Source organism: Triturus cristatus, chromosome 11 (assembly GCF_964204655.1).
Source record: "Triturus cristatus chromosome 11, aTriCri1.1, whole genome shotgun sequence".
NCBI classification, from domain to species: Eukaryota; Metazoa; Chordata; class Amphibia; order Caudata; family Salamandridae; genus Triturus; species Triturus cristatus.
In genome coordinates this window covers 753,584,516-753,610,681 of record NC_140594.1, presented here as the reverse complement: position 1 = coordinate 753,610,681, position 26,166 = coordinate 753,584,516, and the positions used below count along the sequence as shown (strand labels likewise).

General features: G+C 43.3%; 1 protein-coding gene across 1 annotated transcript in view; it reads right to left on the bottom strand.

Moving 5' to 3' along the window:
* Positions 1-26,166, bottom strand: part of AGXT (alanine--glyoxylate aminotransferase) — a 419,131-nt gene that overhangs the window by 215,088 nt on the left and 177,877 nt on the right. The window contains exon 2 of the mRNA XM_085634419.1: positions 11,367-11,451. Within this exon, the coding sequence (XP_085490545.1) occupies positions 11,367-11,451 (85 nt within the window). The remainder of the gene's footprint in view (positions 1-11,366; positions 11,452-26,166) is intronic.

Here is a 26,166-nt window from a genome sequence, read left to right as displayed (position 1 = left end):
AACCCAATCGGAGAGAATCAACCACAAAACCCTTCAGTACGCGGTTAAAACGTTCCACCTGACCATTTTCATGTGGTTCATAAAGTGATGTGAACTTGTGAATGACATTACACTGTTTAAGAAATTTTGCCATTTCATAAGAAGTTAATTGAACACCATTGCCTGTAACTAAAATAGATGGACATCCTTCACGGGTGAAAATGTCTTTAAAAAAATTAACAGCAGCAGATGTGGTAGCCTTAGGAACAAATTTTACTTCAGGCCACTTAGAATGATAGTCAATAATTACTAAAGCATATCGTGAAGATTCTGGCAACATGTGGAATGGACCTGAAATGTCAAACGCAATTTTTTCCCATGGTTCAGATGGCCATTTAATAATCTTTAACGGTGGTGTATGTGTCTTAAGCATTCTTTCACTTGAAACACATTCTGAACATTCTCTAACTACTCTATCAATGAATTTGTCAATACCTGACCACCAAAAATAGGTTCTAACTAAACGTTTTATTGAAGAAATACCTGGATGTGTTTTATGTGCAATTTGTAATACAACTTCATACATATTCTCTGGAGGAATACATTTGCCTGACTTAAAAATGAAGTCACTTTCTAGTTCCAATTCTTCCAAAACGTTGAAAAAGTGTAAAAGGTCAGACCTTAACATATTTTTTTTTGGCCAACCATTCTTGATGCATTCTTTTAACTCAAACCATTTATCATCGTTCCGTTCACATTCACGCCAAAATTCTTCAGTTATATCTTGAAATTTATCTTGAAGAATGTCTTCAATGGTCAGCACAAAATCATGTTCATTAACAACACTAACTCTGTGTTGGTCACACGGTAAACGTGAAAGGAAATCAGCTGTGACATTTTTCTTTACAGGAAGATATACTGTATTAAAATTATATTCCTGCAATTTGGAAGACAATCTGGCAATTCTGGCTGTAGAATTCCAACCCCCTCCTGAAGACAAAATATTGACAAGTGGCTTATGGTCTGTTCTAAGAGTAAATTTTGTACTCCACACATACAATCTAAAATGTTCAATAGCCCAAACAAAGCTAAGAGTTCCCTTTCTATGACTGCATATTTGCGTTCACATTCATTTAGCGTTCTGGAAGCAAAAGCTACATTTCATTCTTCCTTTCCTTCTTTCTGAGAGAGAACCCCTCGTAACCCGTATAGGCTTGCGTTAACTGTTATGATACATCCTTTGTTCATGCAGAACGGTTTAAGGGTAAGGGCACTGATTATATCATTTTTGATGGCTTCAAAAGAGCACTGTTGAACATCAGTCCACTCATATCTGACACCTTGTCTCAAAAGCTTCCGTAACGGTTCAATTTTTGTGGCGAAACTCTTAACACACTTGCTGTAATACTCACACATACCAGCAAATGACAAAAGTTGATCTCTGTTATTTGGTGCGGGAGCTTTGATAATTGCTTCCACATTAGATTTCTTAGGAATAACACCATTTCCCGATAGGGTATGACCTAAATATTCTACTGATTGTTGAAATAATTTGCACTTGTGTGCTTTAAGGGTCAAACCATTTTGTTCTAACCTTTTACAAACTTCTTGTAAATGTTTTTCATGTTCAACCGTATCTTTTGAAAACACCAAAATGTCATCCTGAAAGCATTTGACACAATTATTTACATCTCTGAAAATGTGAAACATAAATCTTTGAAAAACTGATGCTGCGGATGCTAGTCCAAATGGCATGCGAGTGTATTGAAATAAACCTTGTGGGGCAATAAAAGCAGTGTATTTTTTAGAGTCTTCAGTGAGTTCTATTTGGTGGTAAGCCAATCTGAGATCAAGTGTAGAAAATATTTGTGCACCATCTAAATGAGACACCAATTCATTTATGTTCGGAAATGGATGACAGTCTATAATTATGTTGGAATTCAATGCCCTCAAATCCACACACTCTCTCAATTTTTGATCAGGCTTGCGTACCAAAACTATGGGAGACACCCGTTCCGAAGATTCTATGGGTTCAATAATACCTTCCTTTGATAAATCATCAAGCATTATTTTAAGTTATTCTCTGATGTTAATAGGAATGCTTCTCAATTTTTGTACAACAGGTGTGTAATTTTCTTTGAATACAATTTTATGTGAGAAATTTTTGAGTTTTCCTAATTTGTCACTAAAAACTTTTCCACCATTTTTAATAAGCTCACTTTCCTTGCTGTTTTGTGTCAAACTATCTTCAATGGCATCTTCAACTACAGTAACAGTGTCCATTAGACAATCGTCACATAATGATACAGGATCTTTGGAACAGGAATTCAGAATGATTCCCAACTTCCACTGATCATGCCATCCTAAAACATTCACACCTTTCTGAGAAACGTATAGTTTTATCTCAGCCTTTCTGTGTTTAAAATGTAATTCTACTGGAAAAAAACAAAAAACAAATTCTTGTACCACAAAAACTTTCAGCCACAATGTCTGATTGTTGCAAATTGTCAAATGAGATAATAGAATTAGCCAAAGTATCATGAGTAATAATGGTCCATGGTGAACCAGAGTCAACCATAAGTAGCAAATCAATACCACAAACTTGGAACGTGCACTTTGGAGATCTCAATTGTACTTGTGTGTGGTTATCTAAAATTGACCTTAATCACATTAAAGTACTCCACTATTATTCTTATCAAGTTGTTAATTGAAAGAAAAAAGGTTCTGGGATGTCCCTATGTGAAGCAGCCCCTTGCAGGGTGGTGTAGGAAAAGTCCTTGCTTTTATTTATTTTCCTTCACACACCCTAGTGGTGTCATGCTTCATCATCGGGACACTCCATCAGAGTGGAGGATCGATATTTTCGCTAAGGGGTAGGGTTTTACGTCACCATGCGTGTTCCCAGTGGCCTCCTGGCTTCTCCTTCCACTCTCGTCGTTCTTCCTCTCCTCCCGGGCTGGGTGTATTCTCCGGGCATCTGGGTTCTCCCTCACGAACTTTGCTCCTCGATTCTCCGGTCTCCTTCCACTCCTCCCGATCTCCGGTGTCCGAGCACACGTAGTTCCGGCTTCCGTTGTTCCTTATTGGGCTCCTTTCAATGACGTAGTCCGTGGAGGTGGGGCCTTCTGCTAGTGGGTTCCAGTTAAAGGAGCCAGCGTCGATGTCTGACAAGTCTGTTTGAGACGCCTGCAGCCAATCGTCCTGTCGAGAAGAAAGCATAGGCAACATGACATGACGGGCTTCCTCCCAGTCACCCCTCTGTCCCGTGGTTTACCCGGTGGCCTTGTGACACTAGTGTAGCATTTGAAACGGTTTAGTGCTATATTAATAGTAGGTTTGAATCTCTTCTCCATTCTGGCTAACGCTTCGGTATACACATTCATGGAATCACCTCCTCCTTCGTTTTGTCGAAATTTGTGGTAAAGATCTAAAAACAACTTGACCTTCCGAGCAAAGACAATGTAAAAATATGCTTTTTTTCCTTTCAGAACCCATTCTTTCACCATCAATGGCCTTCATACATGTCAGAAATTCTTCTTTCCACCTCGACCATGGCATTGGTGGATCACCTTTAATTTGTAAAAATTTTGCAGGCGGATCAAATTGCATGTTATGAAAATAGAAACTGATGTACCGTTGAAATTAGTAAATAAATAATTTCAAAACAAAAGGATGAATGTTACTTTGATTTCCAGTAATATGAAGAGAGATGGTAAATTGTATATATTCTAAATAACACAGGATTTGAGCAGTATTTGAGATAAAATATAATAGTTGTTTATCCCAACGGTAAAAAAAATATGCTTGGTAAGTTTATAATATGAAAATCTTGTGTCCACTTTAAAATAATAAATAGATGACTTTAAATGTCGTTAAAAAATAATAGCACTTACTCAAACGCTTTGGCTGTAAACACTTGAAATACACCAAGCGCCAGCAGTGACGTTTTCAACATGTAACTATGGAAACGGAGAATTTCAAAATGGCTGCACCGTACGTGACGTTTAACATCATAGCGCAGTTACGTACGTGATGCACTTGTGTCGTGCATAAGGAAATGAGCGTCACACCAGAGACCGGCAAATGGAACTCTGCCGATGCTGTCTGTAACGCTCAACTGGATAGAGGTATTTACTTTTAAAATGTATGTGCACAGTTGATAGAAACGTTGTTGATTTCACGGGAAACAGTCTAATACAAACTCCACTGCAGCAATAATTTCCAAAGCAGAAACTTCAAACCGTTGCGAATGACAAAATCTCCACAACAGCTGCAGGTGCGATCAAATCACATCACATAGAGCAAACAAATCTGCTGCTGGTGCGATCGTTGCACAATAGTTGTCAAATAAAGAAATAGATAAAAATAATATACCATTCCAAAGACGTATATTTTAAAGAAGCACACAGTCCACGTAGAAATAAGGAGTTTCTGTAAATCGGTATATTTTCTTAAAATCCCGGTGGGTTCAAAGTACCACTCTGTATCCTTGTTGCTGAGTGGTATCGCTCGTCGCTAATATTAAAATGAATGCAGATCCAATTTGATAAATAAGTTCCATTTATTGCAGCACGGTGAGAGATGGGCATGTATCTTCAAGCTCCAAATTTATCTGAGACCAACAGTAAATTCCAGCATTTCTCAACCTCATAGAACATGGAACACATTGAAAGAACAACAGGTCGCATGCAGGTGCATGCGACTCCATGACAGGCAGATTTAAAGTGAACCAAACATATAATAGGAAACATGGAATGTAACAGTGTAGCAATGGCTGAACTTGCATTTGTTGATCAGCAAGTACACCATCATTAAGCAGGACTCCTTTTGCCTGGCCTTCATGGACCTTTTGTGCACCTCCAACAGCATGGTAAGATCCACACTGTTGAAAATCTTGATCAGCCTGGGTGTGGATGGGGGCCTATTTGATTTTTTTACATGCCTTACATTATGACCTTTCATTGACAGTATGGTTCGGTCCTTTGGGTGAGCACACCAATAGTTAAAAAAAGGAAAGGGGGTGCATCAGGTTTGTGTCTTGGCCCCGATTTTATTTCTTTTGTATATAAATGGCCTAGGCTGAGCTCTTTCTGAAAAATCGTTGAATGTCCCTTTTATTGATGAGAACATTTTCCAGCATTACTTTACGTGGATGATGCCGTCTTACTTGCAAGAACTTTTAACGGCTTAAACATGTTGTTTCACGATTTTGTCAGCTTCATGAGATCACTAGTACTTGCAACCAATCAGTTTAAAACATTAATTATGGCCTGTGGCCATGTGGAATCGTGTTTTTCTGCCATACATGGAATCCATTTAGTCTTGCTGGGTTCTGTGATGTTCAATAATGATAAGGCCTGTAGAATGTGAGCAAAAGATAAGAAGAGAAATGACCCAGGGTGGAGTAATCCACTCTTAATATGAGTGAGCTGGCATCGCAATGCAAGACTTGCTTAAGAACCACATTCAGACAGCACATGATGCTAGCTTAGCAACAAGTATTTGGCAGTGGCGGCTCGCCAAAGGAGTGTTGCGAGGCAGTGGGGCGGGGTAGGGGCAAGGTGGGTGGGTAGTGGAGTCCAACTTACGACGGACAGGAGTAAGTTAAGTAATTAAGTAAGTAAAACAATTTACCTTGCGCTCGCTGCATCGCCGAGTTGGCCCCAAGTGCGTCTTTGATGATCACCCAGTCCCCTACCAAGAGACCAATGGGATTCGAGATGTTTGGGCAGGTCTTGGCCACTGAAAGGAGGACCATTGTCTGTGCACAGTTCCTGGATTAGGCTGTGAGAGGCCATCATTTTCTCTAACTTCGGGATGGTTTCTTCAGTGGAGGTGGTTCTCACAATTTTGACCTCCAGGTAGTGAGAGTAGTCATCCATCATGACAAGGAAGTGTTTCCCATCCGGCAGACTGCCGAAATCAGTGCTTGTACGGTACCAGGGGAAACTTTGTGAGGGTTCCATGATTACAGGTGGGGGAGGGTCTCTTTCTGCTGTGGCCTGACTGAGGCTGCACTGTTGGACAGTCTTCTGACCTTGTCATTCAGGCCGGGGAACCATACTTTTTTTTGTTTTTGTTTTTCAGGAGCACCAGTTAAGGACACATTCATTTAGGTGCTAGGAAATTAAGTGATTTAAGTAGAATCACAGGATGTTGAACTGACGCTGAGACTCGAACCTGGTTCCCCAGCTCCAAAATCAGCAGCTCTGCCCATCACACCACATCCTTTCCCCACTTTCATGGTTAGTAGTTGGTTTGTTTTTTAGGTGGCGTTAACAGGAGAAATGGGCTGGTGCAAGATGCCTCCTGAGAAGAGCCCCGACATTTATTTATTTTTACAAATCAACCACTGCTGCACGGCTGAGAACATTAGAGGGCCTAAACCTTCACATGTAGCCGCTGAGGGTTAAAGAAGAAGAAATGTGATCGAGAAGAAGAGAATTGATGTTAAAGTGTTACAATTGAAACACGCATTAGAAATGCAATAGGTCTCGCATTTGCTTGTGTTACAGCTATTGGCAATGGTTTTTACCCAATAAATACACTTGTAATAACGTTTGTTTTAATTTCTACAGACGTACATAGAAAAGAAAGATAAAGTTCTCTTTCCTGAATGGGAGTAAAGCATTTTGTAAACCGAGAAAGGTTTTGAAGGAGGGCTAGCAAGCAGAATGAATAGCATTCACAACTGTTTTATTTGTAAAAGACGAGCGATGGGTGTGCTAAGGGGAGGGGTAGAGTAAATCGATAACATGTGCAGGGTTTGGAGTAGTTGTGGGCAAAGCAGTGCTAGCAGGAGCCCACAGCGTGTAAGTAATAACCCCTGTATGAAATATAAGCAGTGTGGAGGGAAGGACTATGGTAGGGAGGGTTGCAGCAATAGGAATTTAGCATCCCTAGGGCAGACGCAGCATAGGACATGAGACGATCCGCTTCTAGGAGGGGGCTTCGGTGCCTGGAGCAGGGATGGATGCAGCAAGGCTCTGCCTCCCCTCACGTTCTTGCTCAGCTGCTGCAGGAAGTGTGTGGGGCTGAAAGTGACATGTGAAAACTTTAACAGCAACAAACCCGAAGCAGCAGCAGAGGGGGTGGTGCAGGTAGCTGGGGCTCGGATTCCTGTCCTTGACGTCGGTGCAAAATTAACACCCAACCCGACCTAGTCCCCACGAGTCCCCCTAACTCTGGCAATGTCTGTGATCAATAACAAGGCATTTAAGTAATTATGAGGCACAGACTGTTCTGGCTGAGCACAGTGTGAAAGCAAGGCAGGAGAGAGGCTGGGAAAGGGATGGAACAAAAAGAGCGCAAGCAGAACACGGAGTTCGGAATCCACTCAGTAGGAAGTTACTTGAAAGCCATGCCGCAATGACATAACTAGTGAAAGGTTACAGCAAACGGTAAAGACCCTTCGAAGTCTATGTTTCTCCATGTAGGGTTCTCCTAAAGGGAGCTTATGCTATTCCAAAGGTACCCCCAAATTACCTGGCGCCCCACGTAGCCTTCAGCCAACTTCGCACTGCTCCTGTCCCCACCACAACCAAGGACGTCGCCATCTTCCTAGTGACGCTAGCACCTGAGGCCCACCCACCGCTGTCGGCCATGGCCACAGAGGCGAAAGTGGCAAAGGTGGCTAGACCGGCAGCGTTTCCATGGTGTTCGTGTCACCCTGAGGTTCAACACACCTGCGCGTTAGTGATCTTCAGTCTAGTTGCAATATGTGAGAAGCTGGCCTGGTATATGCTGTCCACTAATTAAAGTGGGTACCTTGTACCAGTCCTTATTGATCATTAAGTTAAAGACAACCTTTATAGAAAGCTATCCCAGTGGTAGCTGTGGAGAACAACCTTCAGGCTAAGTCTTGAAGGAATGTAAAGCAGCTTGTTTTACCAGGTCAGAACATCCTGAATGGCCAAATAAAAGGAGAACCACACAGGAGATATATAAAATATATGTATTTATTACTAAACATTCTCTACTAACCTCTTTATGAGATTAGAGCACAAAGCACACAATAGTAAATCAATAGAACAATAGTAAATAGCACAATACACAGCGGGCTCCAGGGGGAGACCGAACCATATACTAAGAAAGTGGTATAACAACACGACTTCACTAGACACAGTGCCTAGAGCACGTAGAATTGCTGGGACCCCAAGGCACCACCCAAAGTAGTGCTACAGGGGACCCACGGAGGACGGATGCAGTGTGAGAACACAGACGCGAGCTCCGTACAACTCTATGGGAAAGTCACGGTTGGAAAATTACAGTTTAAGGACACTTCGGAGAGGACTTTAAGCAAACCCTTTGGAACATAGAAGGTTCTAAGGCCAGCACCCTTGTGAGTAGCGAGGTACCCGTGTTACCTATCCCAGAGGAGTGCATAGGGGTCGAGTGGTGTCGGAAACCCTCGTCGTTTTCAATAGCGTGATGCGGAGAAGTGCTGCTGCCAGGAGGATGAAAAGTGTCCAGTGGAATCCAAGCCTGAATCCGAGGTGAAAAGAACCTGAAAGCAGAGGGGACAGAGTCTGGGTCACTTCAGGGTGACCAGGGGCTCAGTAGACGAATGCCCACCGATGTCGGGTGCATTCAGGTGAGAAGATTGGATGCTTGACTCTGCAGCCCCGGGGACCAGGAGACGTCGACCAAAGTCCAGAGGTGAGCTGTCCCACGAAGGATGTCGAGTGCTGGGGGGGTCGGTGTTCGGATTGAACACCAACAAGCCTTGGCAATGGCAACCCACGCGGGCAGAGGAAACAAGTTACTGTGAGGGCCAGCAAGGTCCTAGGGACTCTCCAAGCAATGGAGAGTCAGGGCACGTCTGGAGGAACCAGGGAAGCCCAAGGAAAGTCAAAGTTATCTTCACAGGGACCCACAGGCCATCGGACCAGGGATCGCGAAGGGACCTCGAGCTGAATCACGAAATGCCAGCCCACGGAACACTCGTGGAGTGTAGGCCGGAAAACTTCAGTGGAAATACTGCTCGGGGTCAGGACTACATGTAGCCCAAAGCACAGCCTCAGGGATCGCCAAAAAGCATATGCTGCTGCAAATGTACACGGTGCACAGGGGTTCGGGTTGCACGGTCCACACAAGGGATACTGGTCTCAGAATTGCTGAGAGGTCAGATCAACCTCAGGGACGATTGGGAACCTACCTCCTGTGTTGCAGAAATCTTCAGAGTCCTCGAGAGCTCAGGAGATGCAAACCGGTCAGATGCGTTAAGGTGCCTGCTGCTGCAGGGTAGTAACTCCTTTACTCCAAGGGAGATTCTTCTGTCGTCCAGCAACGTGTAGATCGTCGAAGTACTTGGTTTATGCTTGCAGAGTTTAGTCCAGGTAAAATCTAAAGTCCTGGAGTCAGGGTTCCTACTTTATACCCAAGGAAGGGGTTGGACAAACTCTGGGGACCCATCTATGGGAGGGTCAGGACAGAGGTGTGGCTACACCCATGTCCTTTGTCCAGTTTTGCACCAGAGCAGGAGCAAATGGCTCCTGCAACCGGTTTGAACTGGACTATGCACAGGGACACCAAATGTGCCCCCAGTGCGGACTTTCAAACATTCTCAGAGTGCACCCACCCAGCCCCAATACACTAAATCCTGTCTGGGGGGTGGTCACACCTCCCCGTGACAAGAAACATATTGTCAAGCCTTCCACTGCTCCATCTCAGCTCAGCAGCAGGAGGGCAGACTCGTGTCTGTGGCTGGCAGCATCCATTTTGTGATGCCCAGGTCGAGAAAGCTGGTACCGGGTGTACCGGTGTTTCACATAAGTCCCTCTAGAAGGGTGGAATCATACCTCCCAAGCCAGTACTGGTGGGGAGGTATGACACCAAACACAACATGTTTCTAAGCAGCCGTTTTAAAGTTAGCATTTACCGCGAGGTTATAATGCACTTAAATATATATGGTTGGCTGTATCACAAACAACCCCGGAAAATAGGTTCCGAAGGCTGCAGAGGGACTCTGCTCATGCAAGGGCACCCTCTCACATAAAATCCAGCACCCAGCCTTCAGGATTGATAAGGCCTGCCATAGGGGTGACTGATAGGTTTATATGTGCAGTGATTTAGAATAGATATAGTGAACCTATATCTAAGTAAGGGGTGCATGCACCACCTTACACAGGCTGCAGTAGCAGACCTGTGGTGTCATTTTGAATAGTCTCTCAGGGGTGGAACAATACATGCTGCAGACCCTGGAAGGACTCTGGGGTACCAATGCCCTGGGTACATGGTGTACCATATACTAGGGACTGATAAGGGCACCCCAGTATCCAATCTGGAGTGTACCTAAAGTACATACAATCAATTCAGAGGAGAAAGCAGCTAGACTAGGGGCCTGGATAGCAGGATCCCAGTCAGTCTAAGTCGAAAACAGTGATACATCAGCAAAAAGTGGGGGTAACTATAAGAAGCAGATCCCACTCTCCTACACAATAAATGTACTTAATGGTGTTTAGGTACAGCTGAAACAAGCATGGGTGGCGTGCAATTGCTTAGATTAAAGAAGCACAAAGGAAACCAGAAGCTACGGGCGTATGTGCATGGTGTCCCATTAAGCGGGCGCGATGGTGAAAAGAAATGACGAGATCAGGTGCCATGCTACGTGCCATGATGAACAAGTAGTCCCTAAACATGACATACGTACAGTTGCAGCGCAATGAAACTGTAGTTGGTCGGTGCTGCTTCCGATAAAAATGGAAGTGACGAATCGGAGTGACGCATAAATGGCCCAATTGCAAGCAGCAGGCGGGATTACTCTTGCTATACTGTTTACTTCAGGTCTTGCAGACAGCACATGCGTACTTTTCTTTTTTTTTTTTAAACATCTGTTTTAGGAACCTGACTGCTCTTTTCATAAACAGAAGTGAGATGTCCTTGCGGGGGGCAGTAGCATATAATCAGCTCCTACTGGAACTACGCGCTGTGAGCGATCTATGGTTATTTAAAAAGAAGCTGAAAACCTGTTATTTTCAATAAATGTACCTGCTCCCTTTCTAACCCTCCAGTTGGTACTGCACCGCGACACTCTCTGGAGTAGCTGTGTGCAATGTAAGTGCTGAATAAAAAACATAAAACAATGTCAAGTCAAGATGACAGTTACATCAGGTCCTGGGTCGTATGAGTGGATCTGACAGGTGACTGTGGCAAAATTCAAAGTTTTCTAAATCAACATAGTCTGTTACATAGCAGTTTTCATTCTGGTCCTGCTGAACGCAGTGTCCCCAACCTGACTAGGAAGAGTATGAGAGAACGAAAATATTAAACACCGATCGAACCTTTTAAGTCAACTTATTCAAGAATAAAACCACTCGCCCATTCATTAATGCCTCCCCCATCAATCTCTCCATCCAATAGGGGTACACACTGGTATTCTCACTTACTGGGCTTTCTCACTGAATGAAATGGGAGCTGTTCCGGGAGGCGCATTTAGTACCTTCTGAGATCCAGAGTATAAAATATCGATACCTGTGTAAAAAGAAAAGACGAGTTTAGAACCTTTAAGTCATTAATCAAGTTGAATTACGAAAGGAAAACGAAACCATAGGAAAATAAAACTGATAACAATAAAAAAAAATAAACAATAGCAGATGAGGAAATGGTCATAGAAAAAAGTGTAGAGATATGGTGGAGGCAACTGCGGTTAAAAGCATCATAAGCGGCACACAGGTGTACCACTTCTAGGAAAAGCCAACCTGCAAGAACAGAAGGAGGAGTTGGTTACCTTATTTTACTGTAATTGTTTTTTTTCAATAACCCTAACTCAGCCATGCAATGCTTTTCTAGCAGTCACTCTTTCATTCAGTGATTCTGAGCGTCCAGGGCAAGGTAATTATGAAACAGAAAGAACACCAGAGAATGTAGTAGATTTCAACTGGTTCAAGGGCATACGCCTTGCGGAAGACATGTCTCTGATGTTTTCAGAATCCACAAGGTTGGTTGATAGAGATAGAGTACCGGAGGGAAAATTCTTGTGGGTGCAAGGGTCTCCCCCTAATTCGCTTATGTCTCGCTAGGACAGTGATACTCAAAGTACGGCCCGGGCTGCCTGCGGCCCTGTTGACCTTTATATGCGACCCCCTGGCCAACAGCAGCACTGTGCTGTTGTTAAGTAGACTGAGCACTAATATTTAGAAACAAGCATTTGCAATGCAATCGGTCTCGCCTTTGGGACCTTATATGTATTTAGCTATGCAGCACTGGGTGCTGCAACATCTACTGTTCTTTAATATGGAGGGAAAGGAAGCACCAAACTGCATGACACGCCAGGTATTGGAACACATGGAGAGAAATATTGCCTTTCAGAGGGAAATGGTAGAGTCCAAAGCTCTGTTTTTAATATAAAATCAGGGCCTCCGGGGGTCATATCACTGAAAATACAAGATTTGGAAAAAATGTTATTGTCTAAGGGTGCTCGTGGGAGCATTTCTATGGACTGGAATCTAGAGAATGCTAAAGTGATCCTGGTATTTTACCGATGCCAGCTGGTCGTTTTCTATCAAAAAAGTTAAATGGAGGCAGTTGCCAGAAACATTAAAAAAAGGCACGTCCCTCAGCAGAAAGCAATTCTGGTATTTTACTGACCTCTGCTGGTCGTTTTTCATTAAGACAGGTAAATAGAGGCAGTTGAACAGAAAAAAAGTCCCTAAGTGGAAGCAGACAAGTCCTAGGTCTGAGCTCCAGAGCCCACAAAGTAGATACACATATAAGTATATTCTAAAGTATATAAGTACACACTAAAGTAGGTCTCAAATGCTCGACCTAAAAAGGAGGCAAAATGAAATAAAACAATTGCCTAGGATCACACAATTTAGCCAAGTCCGAATTGATCCCAGGTTTTCTGGTTTCACATGGTGCAATTCAGCCACTGGATGGGTATCTTTCCCTCTCACGTTTTACATCAAATTGTTAACGCTTGGACTTTAATTCTTGGTACAAGAGGTTACAGTTTTGGTGGCAGACAGAAGCTACATGAAGGCTGGGTTTGTTTTGAGCGTGAGGTACCAAGATCACCTCGAGCTGAGCCACAGCTAGACATCTGCATCAAGCTTGACTCGAACCTTTTGTGGCTCACCCGCCTCTATCACATAATGGCAATTTAGAGGACTAAGGCATAGGAAGAATATAATGTGAACCTCAAAATAACTTCACGATTCACTGTCCACGCCATGTACATGCTAAGATTCCCCCTATGTCCTACGTACAGCACCCTTGACCCACACCTTGATGGCATCAGTGCGATATTCGGCCATGCCCCAGGCTGTACTTTTTTGCCCCTGGTAAAATGTTTTAGAGTACCCATGTCCTATAGCCTCACTTAAGTTGAGGAGTCTCCATTTTCGGCAGGGTTGTGCCCAACTGAGGTGACTTTATCTAGAGGTAAAAGCTGCTGTTCACCACTGAGGTTGAAAAGCGTTTGGGGCTGCTTGCAGGCCGATGCCAAAGACCTGTTGTAATGAGGCTTCAGACACTGGATATGTAGTATCAAGTACAGGCTTTATTAAAACGATCCCATCCATCGAGGACTTGAGCTAACTGACTCCCAGAGAACACCCACGCTCGAACATGGAACTAAGCGACATCACACTTCTTCCTCTTTACAATTTGAAACTAAATAAAATGAAAATGGCACATAAAGTTTCTAAGGACACCAGAAGTACAAAAGTATATATATATATATATATATATATATATATATATATATATATATATATATATATATATATATATATATATATATATATATTGCCCACACCTTTCCTCCCGTCTGATGCAAAACAACAAAAACTAAAAGAAAAGCTAAATTATTGAGAAAAAAAACAATATTGTCAAGAACTAACTTCTTATAAAATCTTTCAGATAAACTGGACTTTTACAAGATCTTACACTCTTGCGAATGGGTTCAAACACTGCTTTTGCGAAGAAGAACCACTAGAACTTTCTTCTCCACTTACATCATCACATTTAGATTTTACATGAACTACACAGCTATGATTCCAGATGCGACCATCATTTGTTTTCACCGCATTCTTGAATAACTTCACCACTGTCTTCGACCTGCTCAGACAGCCTACAGGCGCTTTAACTTTAACCTTGTCTCCCACTTTGAATTGCACTTTCTTAGCTGATTTATGAGCGTCAAAATAAATCTTTCTTTTCTTTTGTAAACCCAATTGTTTATTCCTCCACTGACCAATGTCATTATCCTTTAGTCCTTTATCAAAAATCATCCAGACAGGGCAGATGATGGTATTTGCAGATCTTCCTTTGAATAACTCAAAAGGGGTCTTCCCTGTTGATGAGTGAGGCGTAAACCTGTAAGCTGTTATCCTTCTTTGCAATTCCTCTCTCCAATTCAAACTGTTGATCCTTGCTAACTGGATACTTTCTTTCAAGGTCTTGTTCAACCTTTCTATGGCCCCATTGGTCTCTGGATGATAAAGCAAGGTTTTTTTATGTTTAATCCCACACTTAGTCCAATATTCTTCCATTTCACCAGAGCAAAATTGTGGGCCATTGTCTGATAACAAAGAACCTGGAAAGCTTTCACGTTTAAAAATTGCATCTAAAAACTTAATTACAGAGTAGAGAAGTCATGTACAGAACTCACTTCAATCCAACGTGAGTATAAATCAAGTATAACTATTACATATGGAGTCTGGTGCTCACCATGAAGAGGTCCAACAATATCAATAGCTATTTCATCCCAAGGACACATGGGTAACTTCCTGCAGACCATAGGCATTTGTCTTAGTTTAAGAATCTTGTCGCTCATGGAACAAGGAACACAATCACGCACAAGACGTTCTACCATCAGATCAAGTCTAGGCCACCAAAAGTCCTGCCTAATGCGTTCTTTTGTTTTACAAATACCCATGTGTTCCTCATTTTTGTAAACAAATGTTATTGCCTTTTACATGTCATATAACATATCCACTTTCAGGGTGTCAATGTACAAAAATAGAGCACAACCAGGCGAATGCATCAGTTGTTGCCCCTACTTTGTCCCATCTGCAAATGTTTGGCTGTAACGGTCGCACCGCGATCTGATATCGGTTCGGCATACATACGAGAAAATTCCCCCCTCCCCAACAAGTAACTAGGCCTTTCCCCTCCCCCTCCCTCCCCGCACTGCTGTCTCCCCACTACCATTATTGAGCTCAGTTAGTAGACACTCTTGCACTTGAGGTGTGTGTAATTGCGCTGCGCCCGAGCCTTCCATCGCAACTCCATCCCCACCTGTGTGTGTCGATGCCATGGAATGTTCCCATCCCTCCGGCTCTACTGTGTTGTTCCGTCCTAATCTGGTCCCTGGGGGTTCTCTTTGTGTGGGGAGCTCTCTGGGGTGGAAGCCTCTGATGTCCCGTCATCTCTTGTTAAGTCCACCATTAGCCCCTACCATGTCTGAGCTCGTTCCGGCCTGCCCACTCCGCGCTGTGCATTCCTAAGCAGGACCCTGCCCTCACATCCAGCCCATTTCACCAGCTCTTGTTTCCATCTGTGCACGTTGAGGCCCTCCGGTTTCTTCCAACTACTAGTTATTTCTCGTTTCGCGAGGATAAATGCCAGGTCCTGAAACCTAGCTGTGGTCTTGGTTTTGGCAGTGTTTGGGAACAAATGGAGCAATACGTGGGCAGGTGTGCAGGGGACCACCCTCTCTGTCACCCTCGCTGTCTCCTGTGTAACTTCCTGCCAGTATTGCGTACCCATGTGTCCCTCATGAGCCATTTTTATAATGTTGTCTCTCAGACCCACTGGAGTAACCAACCTCATCCCTTTGGTTAGAATGTCATTACTGATGGCTAACTCATCACACACCATCAACCAAGGTTTCTCAAACTTCATTCATCTTCCTTAATGGCTCCTGAAGTGATTTCACAAACTTTCACATCACACTCATCCACCATGTCTTCAACTCCTTTCACATCTTGACATTCCACAGTATCTACCAAACGTGAGAGACAAACTGCCGAAACATTACTTGCTCCTGGAATATACTCCATAGCAAAATCAAATTCCTGAAGCGAAATCACCCACTTCCTGATGCTAGAAGAGATGGTGTCCAAACCTTTTTTCTCAAAAATCTCTTTCAGAAGTTTATGATCAGACCTAACAATAAATTGAGTACCCCAAACAAATTTCTTGAATTTATTCAAAGCCGAAAAAATGGCTAGTGCCTACTTCTCAATGACTGAGTAGTTTATCTCACCACCTCTTAAACATCTTGACGAATAAGCGACCAAACACTCCTGAGTATCTCTCTTCTGGATAAACAATGCGCCTAGTCCTTTTTTACTCGCATCTGTCACGATGTACGTCAAATCACCAGGTTTGAAAGCCTGTAACTCAGGAGCACTTCTACGATCCAGCTTGACATTCATAAACTCTTCCTTACACACCTCATCCCACACAAACTCTGTCTTTTTGCACAGCAAACTTCTTAGATGACAAGTTTTATACGCAAAATTCTTTATGAACTTGCTATAAAACTCAGCCATTCCCAAAAATGATGCCAGCTCTTCCTTCGAACACGGTTCCTTTAGATTTACTATTGTGTCTACCAACTCTTTCTTTGGTTTTACACCACTACCAGATATATGATGACCCAGATAATCTACCTCAGTCACCCCAAACCTACACTTGTCAAAAAGTAGAGTCAGGCCAGCTTTTATTAGTCTGTTTAACACTTTTTCAACTCTCCCATCATGTTCTTCAATGCTTTTACCGTAAATTAAAAGGCCATCCTGATAACACCTGACACCCTTAATACCCTTTACCACATCACTCATAATTCTCTGAAAAACAGAGGCGGCTGAGACTAGTCCGAAAGGCATCCTTAAAAACTTAAATGCTCCCATAGGAGTAATGGAAGCAGTAAGCTCCTGGGAATTCTTTTCTTAAGGCACCTGGTGATACGCTGAAGCTAAGTCCAGTGTACTAAAATAACAAGCACCATCCAAAGTCGATACCATCTCGTCTATATTAGGTAATGGAAATTTGTCCACAACCACCTCTTTATTGAGTGCACATCAATCCACACATAGAGAAATTTCATTGTTGCTCTTTCTAGCCACAACTATGGGAGCCAACCACTCTGTCGCTTCCACCGGCTCAATCACACCTGCATCCAATAATCTGTCAATTTCTTTTTGTACAGGTTTGTGCACACTCAGAGGAATTTTCCTCACTTTTGCTGCAATAGGCTTAGCACCTAACTTCAATTTGATACTGTGACTGTAGCCCTTCAAACATCCTAATGTGTCCTTAAATAATTTTCCAAACTTCTTCACATACCTGTCCTCAACATTCTCTATGGACTGCACCTGTACAGGAGGATTCCCATTAGGATTAAGAATAATTCCAAGCCTTGCTTGGTGTGTCCAACTCAGTAGGTTATCCCCTTTCTCTGCTACATAGATCATAGCATCGGTAAATCTCTCTTTGCACTCCACACAAGTCTGAAAGTATCCCAACATCCTTATCAGAGTACCCCCATAACCTGTTGGTCTTACATCATTTTTTAATAATTTAACTTTGTTTATTCAAATTCTGATCAAAAATATCTTTAGAGATGAATGTAAGATGAGAACAAGAGTCAAACTTCAGCTTTATCTTCACATCTCCTATCTTAACCCATTCTGAAGGATGTTCCAAACCACTTACCTCATTCACCTGAAAACTGAATTCTTTCATATCAATCTTACAATCTCCTTTGTTGCGGAATCGACAGTTCAAGAAGTGCCCTTTTTCCCACAATAGTTACAAACCACACTGAGTGCAGGACAAAAACTTGCATTCGCTTTATGACTAACTTTCCACAACGATAACAAGTCCCATGAAATGGAATAACAATTCTTTTTGCATCCTCACCAGACTTGTTTCTTTTCTCATCCTCTCCACTACCTTTTCTTGAGTAACTGCAGACTTCCCCACCATGCTCAATTCACTCACACATTTTAACATGTGTTCATCCCTTTTTGCAAATATCATAACTTCATCTAAAGGTGGCTCGTCTTTTAACCCCTTCGCCGTGGCACGAATTCCGCCGCGGGGCTGGGGGGGTTCGGGGTCAGCGCGGCGCCGCCATGCTCGTGACAGAACCACGCCGTCATGAGTCACGGGCGAGCTGTGCTCATGACGGAGTGGTTCCGTCACGACTCCGCCCACTTGCATTGTTCGCCCGCACAGGCGGGGAATCAGTGCCGCGTGGGCGGAGCGGCCGCCAATGGCCGCAGCATGACGGAACCACTCCGTCATGAGCACAGCGCGTCCGTGGCTCATGACGGAGTGGTTCCGTCATGAGCGGGCAAGGGGTTAACCAAAGTTCCTCTCTTATTTTGTCACTACCACATTTTAACACAAACTGGTCATGTATTCTTTCTTCTACCAGTTCCCCAAATTTGCAACTCGACGCTAGTTTCCTACGAACAGTCACAAATTCCTCCACAGTTTCTTCCTTTCCTTGCTCTCTTAAACCAAAATATTATCGCTCCATGATGGTGCTCACCTTTGGCAGAAAATGCAGGTCTAATTGTTTTACACATACCTCATATTCATTTAATCCTCTTTGACATACTTGACTTAACTGAGGCAAATTTTCTAACACTTCTTGCCCTCTCCACCTAAACAGTGAAGTAAAAGTGTCTGTTCCCTTTCCGCACTTAAATTTGACCCACATACTCTCGCATAATTCTCAAATATTTTCTTCTACTTCTGCCATTTCACCGGTGGTTCCCCTGGACTTGTCATGAAAAATGGCGGCGCAGTTACATTTTGCATTTTTATCTACTTAGTGTAATTTCACTATCTTCGTTTAAAAATAAAAAAATACAAAGTGAACCATACCTTACACAACCTTTCTAATTGACTACTAAAAAAAAAAACGTGTATACAATATAATATCTAACTCATACTGCAAAATAAAAAATAAAAATACAAAACACAGAACAAACTACAAAAAATATTACTTTAAGGTGTGCTTGTCACCGTGGTGGCAACCTTGCAACTGTACTTTAAGGTGTGCTTGTCACCATGGTGGTAATCTTGCAACTGTTTAACTTCCCTATTTTCCTCTCTTCCTTTGTTTAATGTTACTAAACAAAATCCACCTTTGAACTTGTCACACTCCTCCTTTTCTCAATTTTCCCATTGAAAAACACTTTTCCCTTGCAAAAATGGCCGCCGCCATCACCACGCAAACATTCCTGCCAATATACTTTGGAAATTGGGCTGGTTTCCTTTTCCCAATGCCTGACCCTAAAATGGCCGCTGCCGTCACCACGTAAGCAATAGTTCTTCTTTCTTGATGAAATTGGGCTTGTTTCCTTTGCGCAGCCTCTGCGTGACACTCAAGCTCTTTTCCCCAGGCGATAGAGCATGCCACACGCAGTACCTGCACTACAACAGTTACCGTGGAGAGCAGGCGCGACCTGCGTTCCAGCTGCCACAGCTTCCTCTCGCTTGCCACTACTCACAATTTTACCAGCAGGTCCACCTTTTCCCTGCACCACACAACATCCTCAGACAATCGCTACACTGGTAAGGTGTTTCCGCTTTCCCTTTTTCTTTGATGTGCTGTTAGTACCGCGCTTCTTTCCTTCTTACCAACGTTGAGTCGTCTTATCCTCTACCTGCACGCGATCGTCGCCAGTGTAATGAGGCTTCAGACACTGGATATGTAGTATCAAGTAGAGGCTTTATTAAAACGACCCCATCCATCGAGGACTTGAGCCAACTGACTCCCAGAGAACACCCACGCTCCACGCTAGAACATGGAACTAAACGACATCACACCTGTGACCTCGCAGTTGGCGTTCAAATATCTTCTGTAGTGTGGGACATCGTTAATTTAATACAGTCCTCCACCCATCAGATAGGCAACGACGTAGAAAATATAAAAACGATGGAAAGGAATGCTACAAAGAGGCACTCCCAGTCGTTGAGATGAGTTTCCTCAAACAAATCATGCATCAATTTGTGACCTCAAATCTACACAATCCCTTGACTAACTCTGCAAATAATGCACTAGAACGCTGGCCAATAAGCTTTCCCATCGGTTATAAGTAAAATAAAGAGAGGAAAAAAGAACTAATAAAGATCAAAATAAGCAATGTGATAGTAAAGGTATCAAACTGATTTGTATATAAACATGTTCTTAGTTGTAATATTTTGGTTTTGGATTTTTTTTTATTAAAAACAAAAAATCCACAAAACTATTCAATTCACTAGATACCCAAACACAAGTCTCTTTAAAGTTTCAAAGTGAAAAATGGTGGGAAGTGAAGTGCAAAAACTGGTTGCGCTTATCTTAATTAAAGAATTAAAAATGGTACATGTGCGCAGATATAAATGTATGTTTCTGGAGTTTTTTGCGGGGGCAGGTCACTTGCCCAACCAAGATCGCCTCAGGAATAAACAATGTAAAAGAATGAAAGACCCTGTTCAGCTTTGTTTAGAGATTAGTGGCCTTTCAAAGCTGCCTTACTGATGCTTGAGATCTCATGTTAGTTGGTGTCAGTTCAGAACAGACCCGGGGCCTAACTCGCAATGTCCCCACTTTCAAGGGCATGTTACTTTGCTGGGAAGGTTTAGTATTGGCCCTAAATTGTTTACATAATCTTTGCAACAGCAGACCTTGAGCAGTGGGAGAAGAGACTGGGATAAAGATCTGCTGTCATTTGCAGAAATGCAGTGGGCGCTTTGCCAAATTGCACAAGCAGACAGTACACAATAAACCTGGGATGCTTGACCACCACTGCTTCATTGCACATGTTCTCCAACTGTAATGCATTACACTGATAAAAGTTGCTTAAATGCACTAGAAGTATATAGAAAAAAACTAATTTGGCCACAAAAATCTCTATTTGTGTGTTTTTTTTCTGTCTTTCTCTTCCTGTCTTTGCGATGTGTGTGTTTCCCTCTTGCTCTCGGGAAATATCTTGTGCGAAAAAAGAAGCACCGGTGGCACACACAAACAGCAATCGGCTCAAATTGAGCACTGCCTGTCATCCCATACAGTCATACTGCCCTCTTCACCCTACTCAGGCGACAGGGGTTGTGGACTATCCAAGTCCCCGCAAGTAAAATATTTGGTGTAACGCCACTACCATTGCAGTGCTCACAGCTGGCATGGGGTGCCACTGAGTGGTGTTGTGGATTGAAGGCTTGGAACACCCAGACCACGTATTGGCCAGTGCCAGCTGAAGGGGGCTAGGCAGCGTAGGCTTACTGCTCACAGCAGGGACACTGCGTAATTTTACTTTCTTATGAAGTGCATTTCACGTACTCATGGTGATGTCAAAGTAAGGCCACGCTCCATATCTGTTTCGGCTTTGACTCTCTTTGAGCAGGGCAGAGGGGTGTAACGGAGGAGCTTTGGATCGCGGGTGAAGGAAAATTCTGAAACAGACGCTGGAAAGCAGAGGAGCAAGCATCCGGAGGAGGCGGTGAGAGACAACGAGAGTTGGGTTGAATGGCAGGTATGCTTTTTTTTTTGCAGTTTTATATAGCGCAAATTCGACCAGAAGGTATTGGAGCACCTTACATGAGCACCAGTTGCGATACACATGAACACATTCATTTTTGGTAGGCACGGGGAGATGAAGTGATTTGCCCAGAATCACAGGACGTTGAACCGACGCAGAGACTACAACCAGTTTCCCCAGCTCCAAGTTCGGCAACTCTGGTGGGAGGATAGGGTTTAGGTACCAACTGAAGAACATTAAGTGTAGTAGATAGATACACCCCCAGCTCACTGTTCACTATATATATATATATATATAAAATGCTTTCTCAAGACGACTGTGCGACCTTTCCGTACAATTACCGCCTATAGTGCTTGAAGTAGCTCGAAATTACTTACTACTTCAAATGCAGTCATCGGGGGAGAGTGTGTTTCATTACCTCATGATGGTTATGCTTGAATCCTGCAATATGATTGTGAAAAAAGATGGTACCCAATCGTACGGATTTGCTGAAAGTTAAATTGGGAGGAAGGGCAGTCTCCTGAACATGGGCTCAAACAAGCACTACTCGAATGTGCTCAGGCAAGTGTAACAGCCGCTTTCAGTGGGAATGAGCAAGACAGCGTGGGCAAGGCGTGAGACTCGAGTTTTCCAGTTCGCCGGATTTACTACATTTATAACATCTCAACACTCTTTTTTCAATGGGAAACCAAGGTGCTCCAAGGAAGGAGGGGCTGGGGCTTGTACAACTTACAAAAACAGATATAAGTGTGTGGGACAATACTCGTTTGCTGCAGCGCGCACACATTTAGCACAGAACTCGGGGTACTTGATGTGGGAGTCCAAGCTTGTGACTCGCCCCCTCGCAGAGCGCTCCAGTGGCTGGTCAAGGCGGTAATAATGCGTAACTGTGCATTTTAGTGCGGTGATGCAGACCACCACACTCAACCGCGTTAGTCTAACCACCCATGCATAGTAGTTGGCAAGGCTCTTTAACTCCCCCAAATAACTAATTTACAGCCCTGCCTGCCCCAGTTCCTAAAACAGGTGCAGGTACTCACACAGAGACTGTCTTGCCACTTAGCACCGCTGCTATAGACATGGCTGGGTAGAGAGTGTTGACAGTCACAGCAGCTGCTCTGCTCACCCTCGTGGATCCTAAAGTTCCAGATCTAAAGGCAGTGCGCTTGTGCCAGCCTAAGCTAAACAAGCAAAGGATACGTCCTTTCAGCTGCCATGATAGGGTCAGGAGAATATTTAATCAACTTCACCAACGAAACGGTGAAAGGAGTAATTACTCGAGCGCCTGACTGCGACATGGCCACTATTGATTGCACATGCTTAGTGTCCCACAGATGAAGCGCCCTTCAGAAGAGAGCATGTTCTACTCATGGCGCCAACACGGAAGAGGCGGGTCCCACCTTGGACTGAAACTGGAAGCAGAAATAGTTAAAAGTCGTATTTTCTCAGGTGCAATATTTCACCCCCAAAAATGTAGGCTCTAGGTGCAGAGGTATATGAACACGCTCTTTAAAAAACCAGCGAGAACAGAGGCATGCCGCGATATCCAATCTGCCTCGTACGTCACAGAAAGGACTTTATATCAAGCATTGAAAATGCAATAGGACTTGCATTTACGGGAGACCTGTTGCATTAGAATCGGAAGTGCAGGTGGGAAGAAGGCACGAACGGGAGTTGGGGGGCTGGTGTGGTCTGAGAAGTCATGGAATGCGGGAGGGGGGGAAGGCAGGGGAAGAAAAATACTGTTGGAAGTAAAGGGGCTGGTAGCCGTGTAAGGATACAAATGACGAATGAGGAGGGACTAACAATCCTCAAACCAATCGGAAGGCAACATTTAAGGCAAAAGCGAATGGGCTGAGAGTTGGCGGAGCTTCCACGAAGCTTCCATGCTACAGTACATATTCTGCATGCTTCACAAAGCGATGGCAGCGCATTCGCGCTGCAACGCTAGGAGAGACCTAAAAATGATAAATAAATGGGTAAGCATGTATTTACAGGTTAACTGAAGTTAAAGAGACGTAGCTAAGGTGTCGTGGACCACTTAACATTAGGAAAACCTTCATTTTTAAAGACATCATGATAGTCTGTTCAAATTTAAATATATATTTCATTAAGATACAGAAGCGCTTCACCTTAGTACATCATAATATATGAGTGCATTGAGAAGTAATTTTAAAAAAATGATAGTTTTCAAACACAAATTTAGAAACATTCATCCTCTCCCCCTCCCCACAACCATGCCAATAGTAAACTAAGAGGCAAGTCAGTTATTATATGCACCCTCTGGGTGGCCTGGGATGCATGGACAACATTATAGTTAATTAAATCAACCCCAAGAGAAAGAGTTGTACAGCACTCTTCCTGAAGTCATGTATTTTGAGGTACTCCTATATGTGATAATGAAGCAAAAGGAGGCAAAGTAAAATAAAACGATTGCCTAGGAACACATAATTTGGTCAAGTGGGGAAGCCAGGATTGATCCCAGGTTTTCTTGTTTCACATTGTGCAATTCAGCCACTAGATATACTTTTTTTGTTTCGCCTACACCTACCTTAGAACCCCCCCACCCCGACTGCAAGCCTGCTGACATCAGTGGGTCCTCGATCGCATCACAGACAAAACCTTTTGGCCCCTAGAGGAACGCTTACGAGTACCCATATCTAAGTGGACGTATGAAAGCAACTGTTGGGAAAGGTTCTCTACAACACCACTGTACAAAGCCTTATTGCTAAGGCAGTGGGCTTTCAATTTGATCTTTTACTTAACTGACAACCAATGAGTGACAAGATGTGATGATATATTTTTAGGTAGAGAATAAGATAGATAGCATGGTTTTAGCATGATGGCACGAAGTTCGTTAGCTTGGAGACCGGTTTAAATTAGGTGACATCAATTAATGCATGATTATGGCAAGTAAATAATATTTATTTGCTGATTGATTAAAACCATTACAAAGAGACAGTCCAGTACAAAATCAAAAAATCAGTGACGGATAAAACAAAAATTCAATTGATGCAGTGTGCTTTTTAGTTTAAAAAGTGTAAGTACATTTAAAATTGGTTAAAACTCGGAAGGAGCAGAGAATCCCAATAATTACTAAGATATAGTGCTATTGTTTCTAAGCAAGGTACTGTATGACAGGTGCATGGGATTGCATGTCGTGAGCTGAGCTGCCGCTCACGGCCCCGCACCGTGACCCTGCTGCGCTAGTAACAGTCTGTTAACTTGCGGTAGAAACGTTGTTGCCCTGCAAGAGAGCTGGGGTGACTGACTGTTCAAACGTGTCATCACATCGGGGCAGCAGGATCTTATTTGGAAGGCCCAGAGCCTGGTCATACCAGTTTCCTTCTCAGCTGAGTGACGGCAGGGCAGATGCACAAAAAATGAAATACTGTCTCTTCAGTGCAGACGCATAAATGAAAGTTGGGGTCCAACTAGATTTGTTTCCAGGGTGGAATCTGGTCTTTTGATGGGAAGGCTGCCAGGCGGATCATGCGCAGAAAATGTTGGATTGATGGGGATTTATGTATTATGAGGTAGGGTTGTGGGCCCCAATCTGCGTAGGTTTGTAGAACCATCCATCTGTGTTTTTTAACAAGCCATCTCAGCTTTGTCGATTGTCCAGGTTTGTAATTTGGCTGCTTTGTTAACAATTTTTTTAATGCAGTAAAACTGATGTTTATGCCCCATGCTTTGGACAGGATAAGGGGGTTAACGCTTGCTGAAGCACCATTGGCCAGTCATTTTTGTTTGTGTGCTGGTTCTTCCTTTCTGACCAGCACAAGGCAGCCAGTGAATTAGATTACGCCAATCTCAATTTCCAACACAATTTGATGAGTGCGGCCACCCTTACTGGGGATTGGTGGAATAACACAAATTCCAATCAAACCTGAGCTTTGGAAGTGTATCGCAGGAGGCGAAAAATGCATTTGAACAGGGTGGACTGAAGTTGGTTTAGAGTGGTCGCATCCCTTCCCTTTTAGAGTTCCGAATCAAAGATAAGTATAGGGAGAAACTTAAATCCTATTACTTGTAGTCGATGGGAGTGGGACATGCACCCCAGCTTTATTCGCAGTGTGCTAAATGCAAAATACAATTTGTTTGCCAGAGCCCTTCTTTGAACTAAGTGCTCTTTAAACTTTAGTCTGGAGTCAAGTGCCACTCTCATGTATTTGTAAGATCTGACCAGCTCTAGTTTGTTCCATGCTGCTTTCCACTTGGATTTGATTTGGTGAAGGTTGGCGTTTGCGGAGAAACAGATGACCTTTGTTTTATTGCAATTTAATTCTAGTTCCAGCACTTCTGCGCATAAAAGTAATTTGGTTATCAGGTGCTGAAGAACGATTGGGATCTGGCTACATAGAACGATGTTGTCCGCGTATTGTAGGCACCTCACTAGGCTCTTTACTATTTGGGTGGATCGCTTTGGACTTCAGATACCGGTGCATCTAGGTCCTCCATGACCATATTTAATAAGCAATGGGCGAGCACACACCCTTGCTTTAAGGTGTGTGGAGATCTTCCCTGTTGTTTTATCACCCTTGCCTAGTTCGACTCGAATCCATGTCTCAGAGTAAAAGCTGACTATGGCCCCAGTGGTTCTGGGTGCTCCCCATCTGGCCATCTATGCCTAAAGGCTCTCTCTCTCTGGACTATGTCAAAAGCCAATTTTAGATCAACAAAGAAGTTGTATAATTTA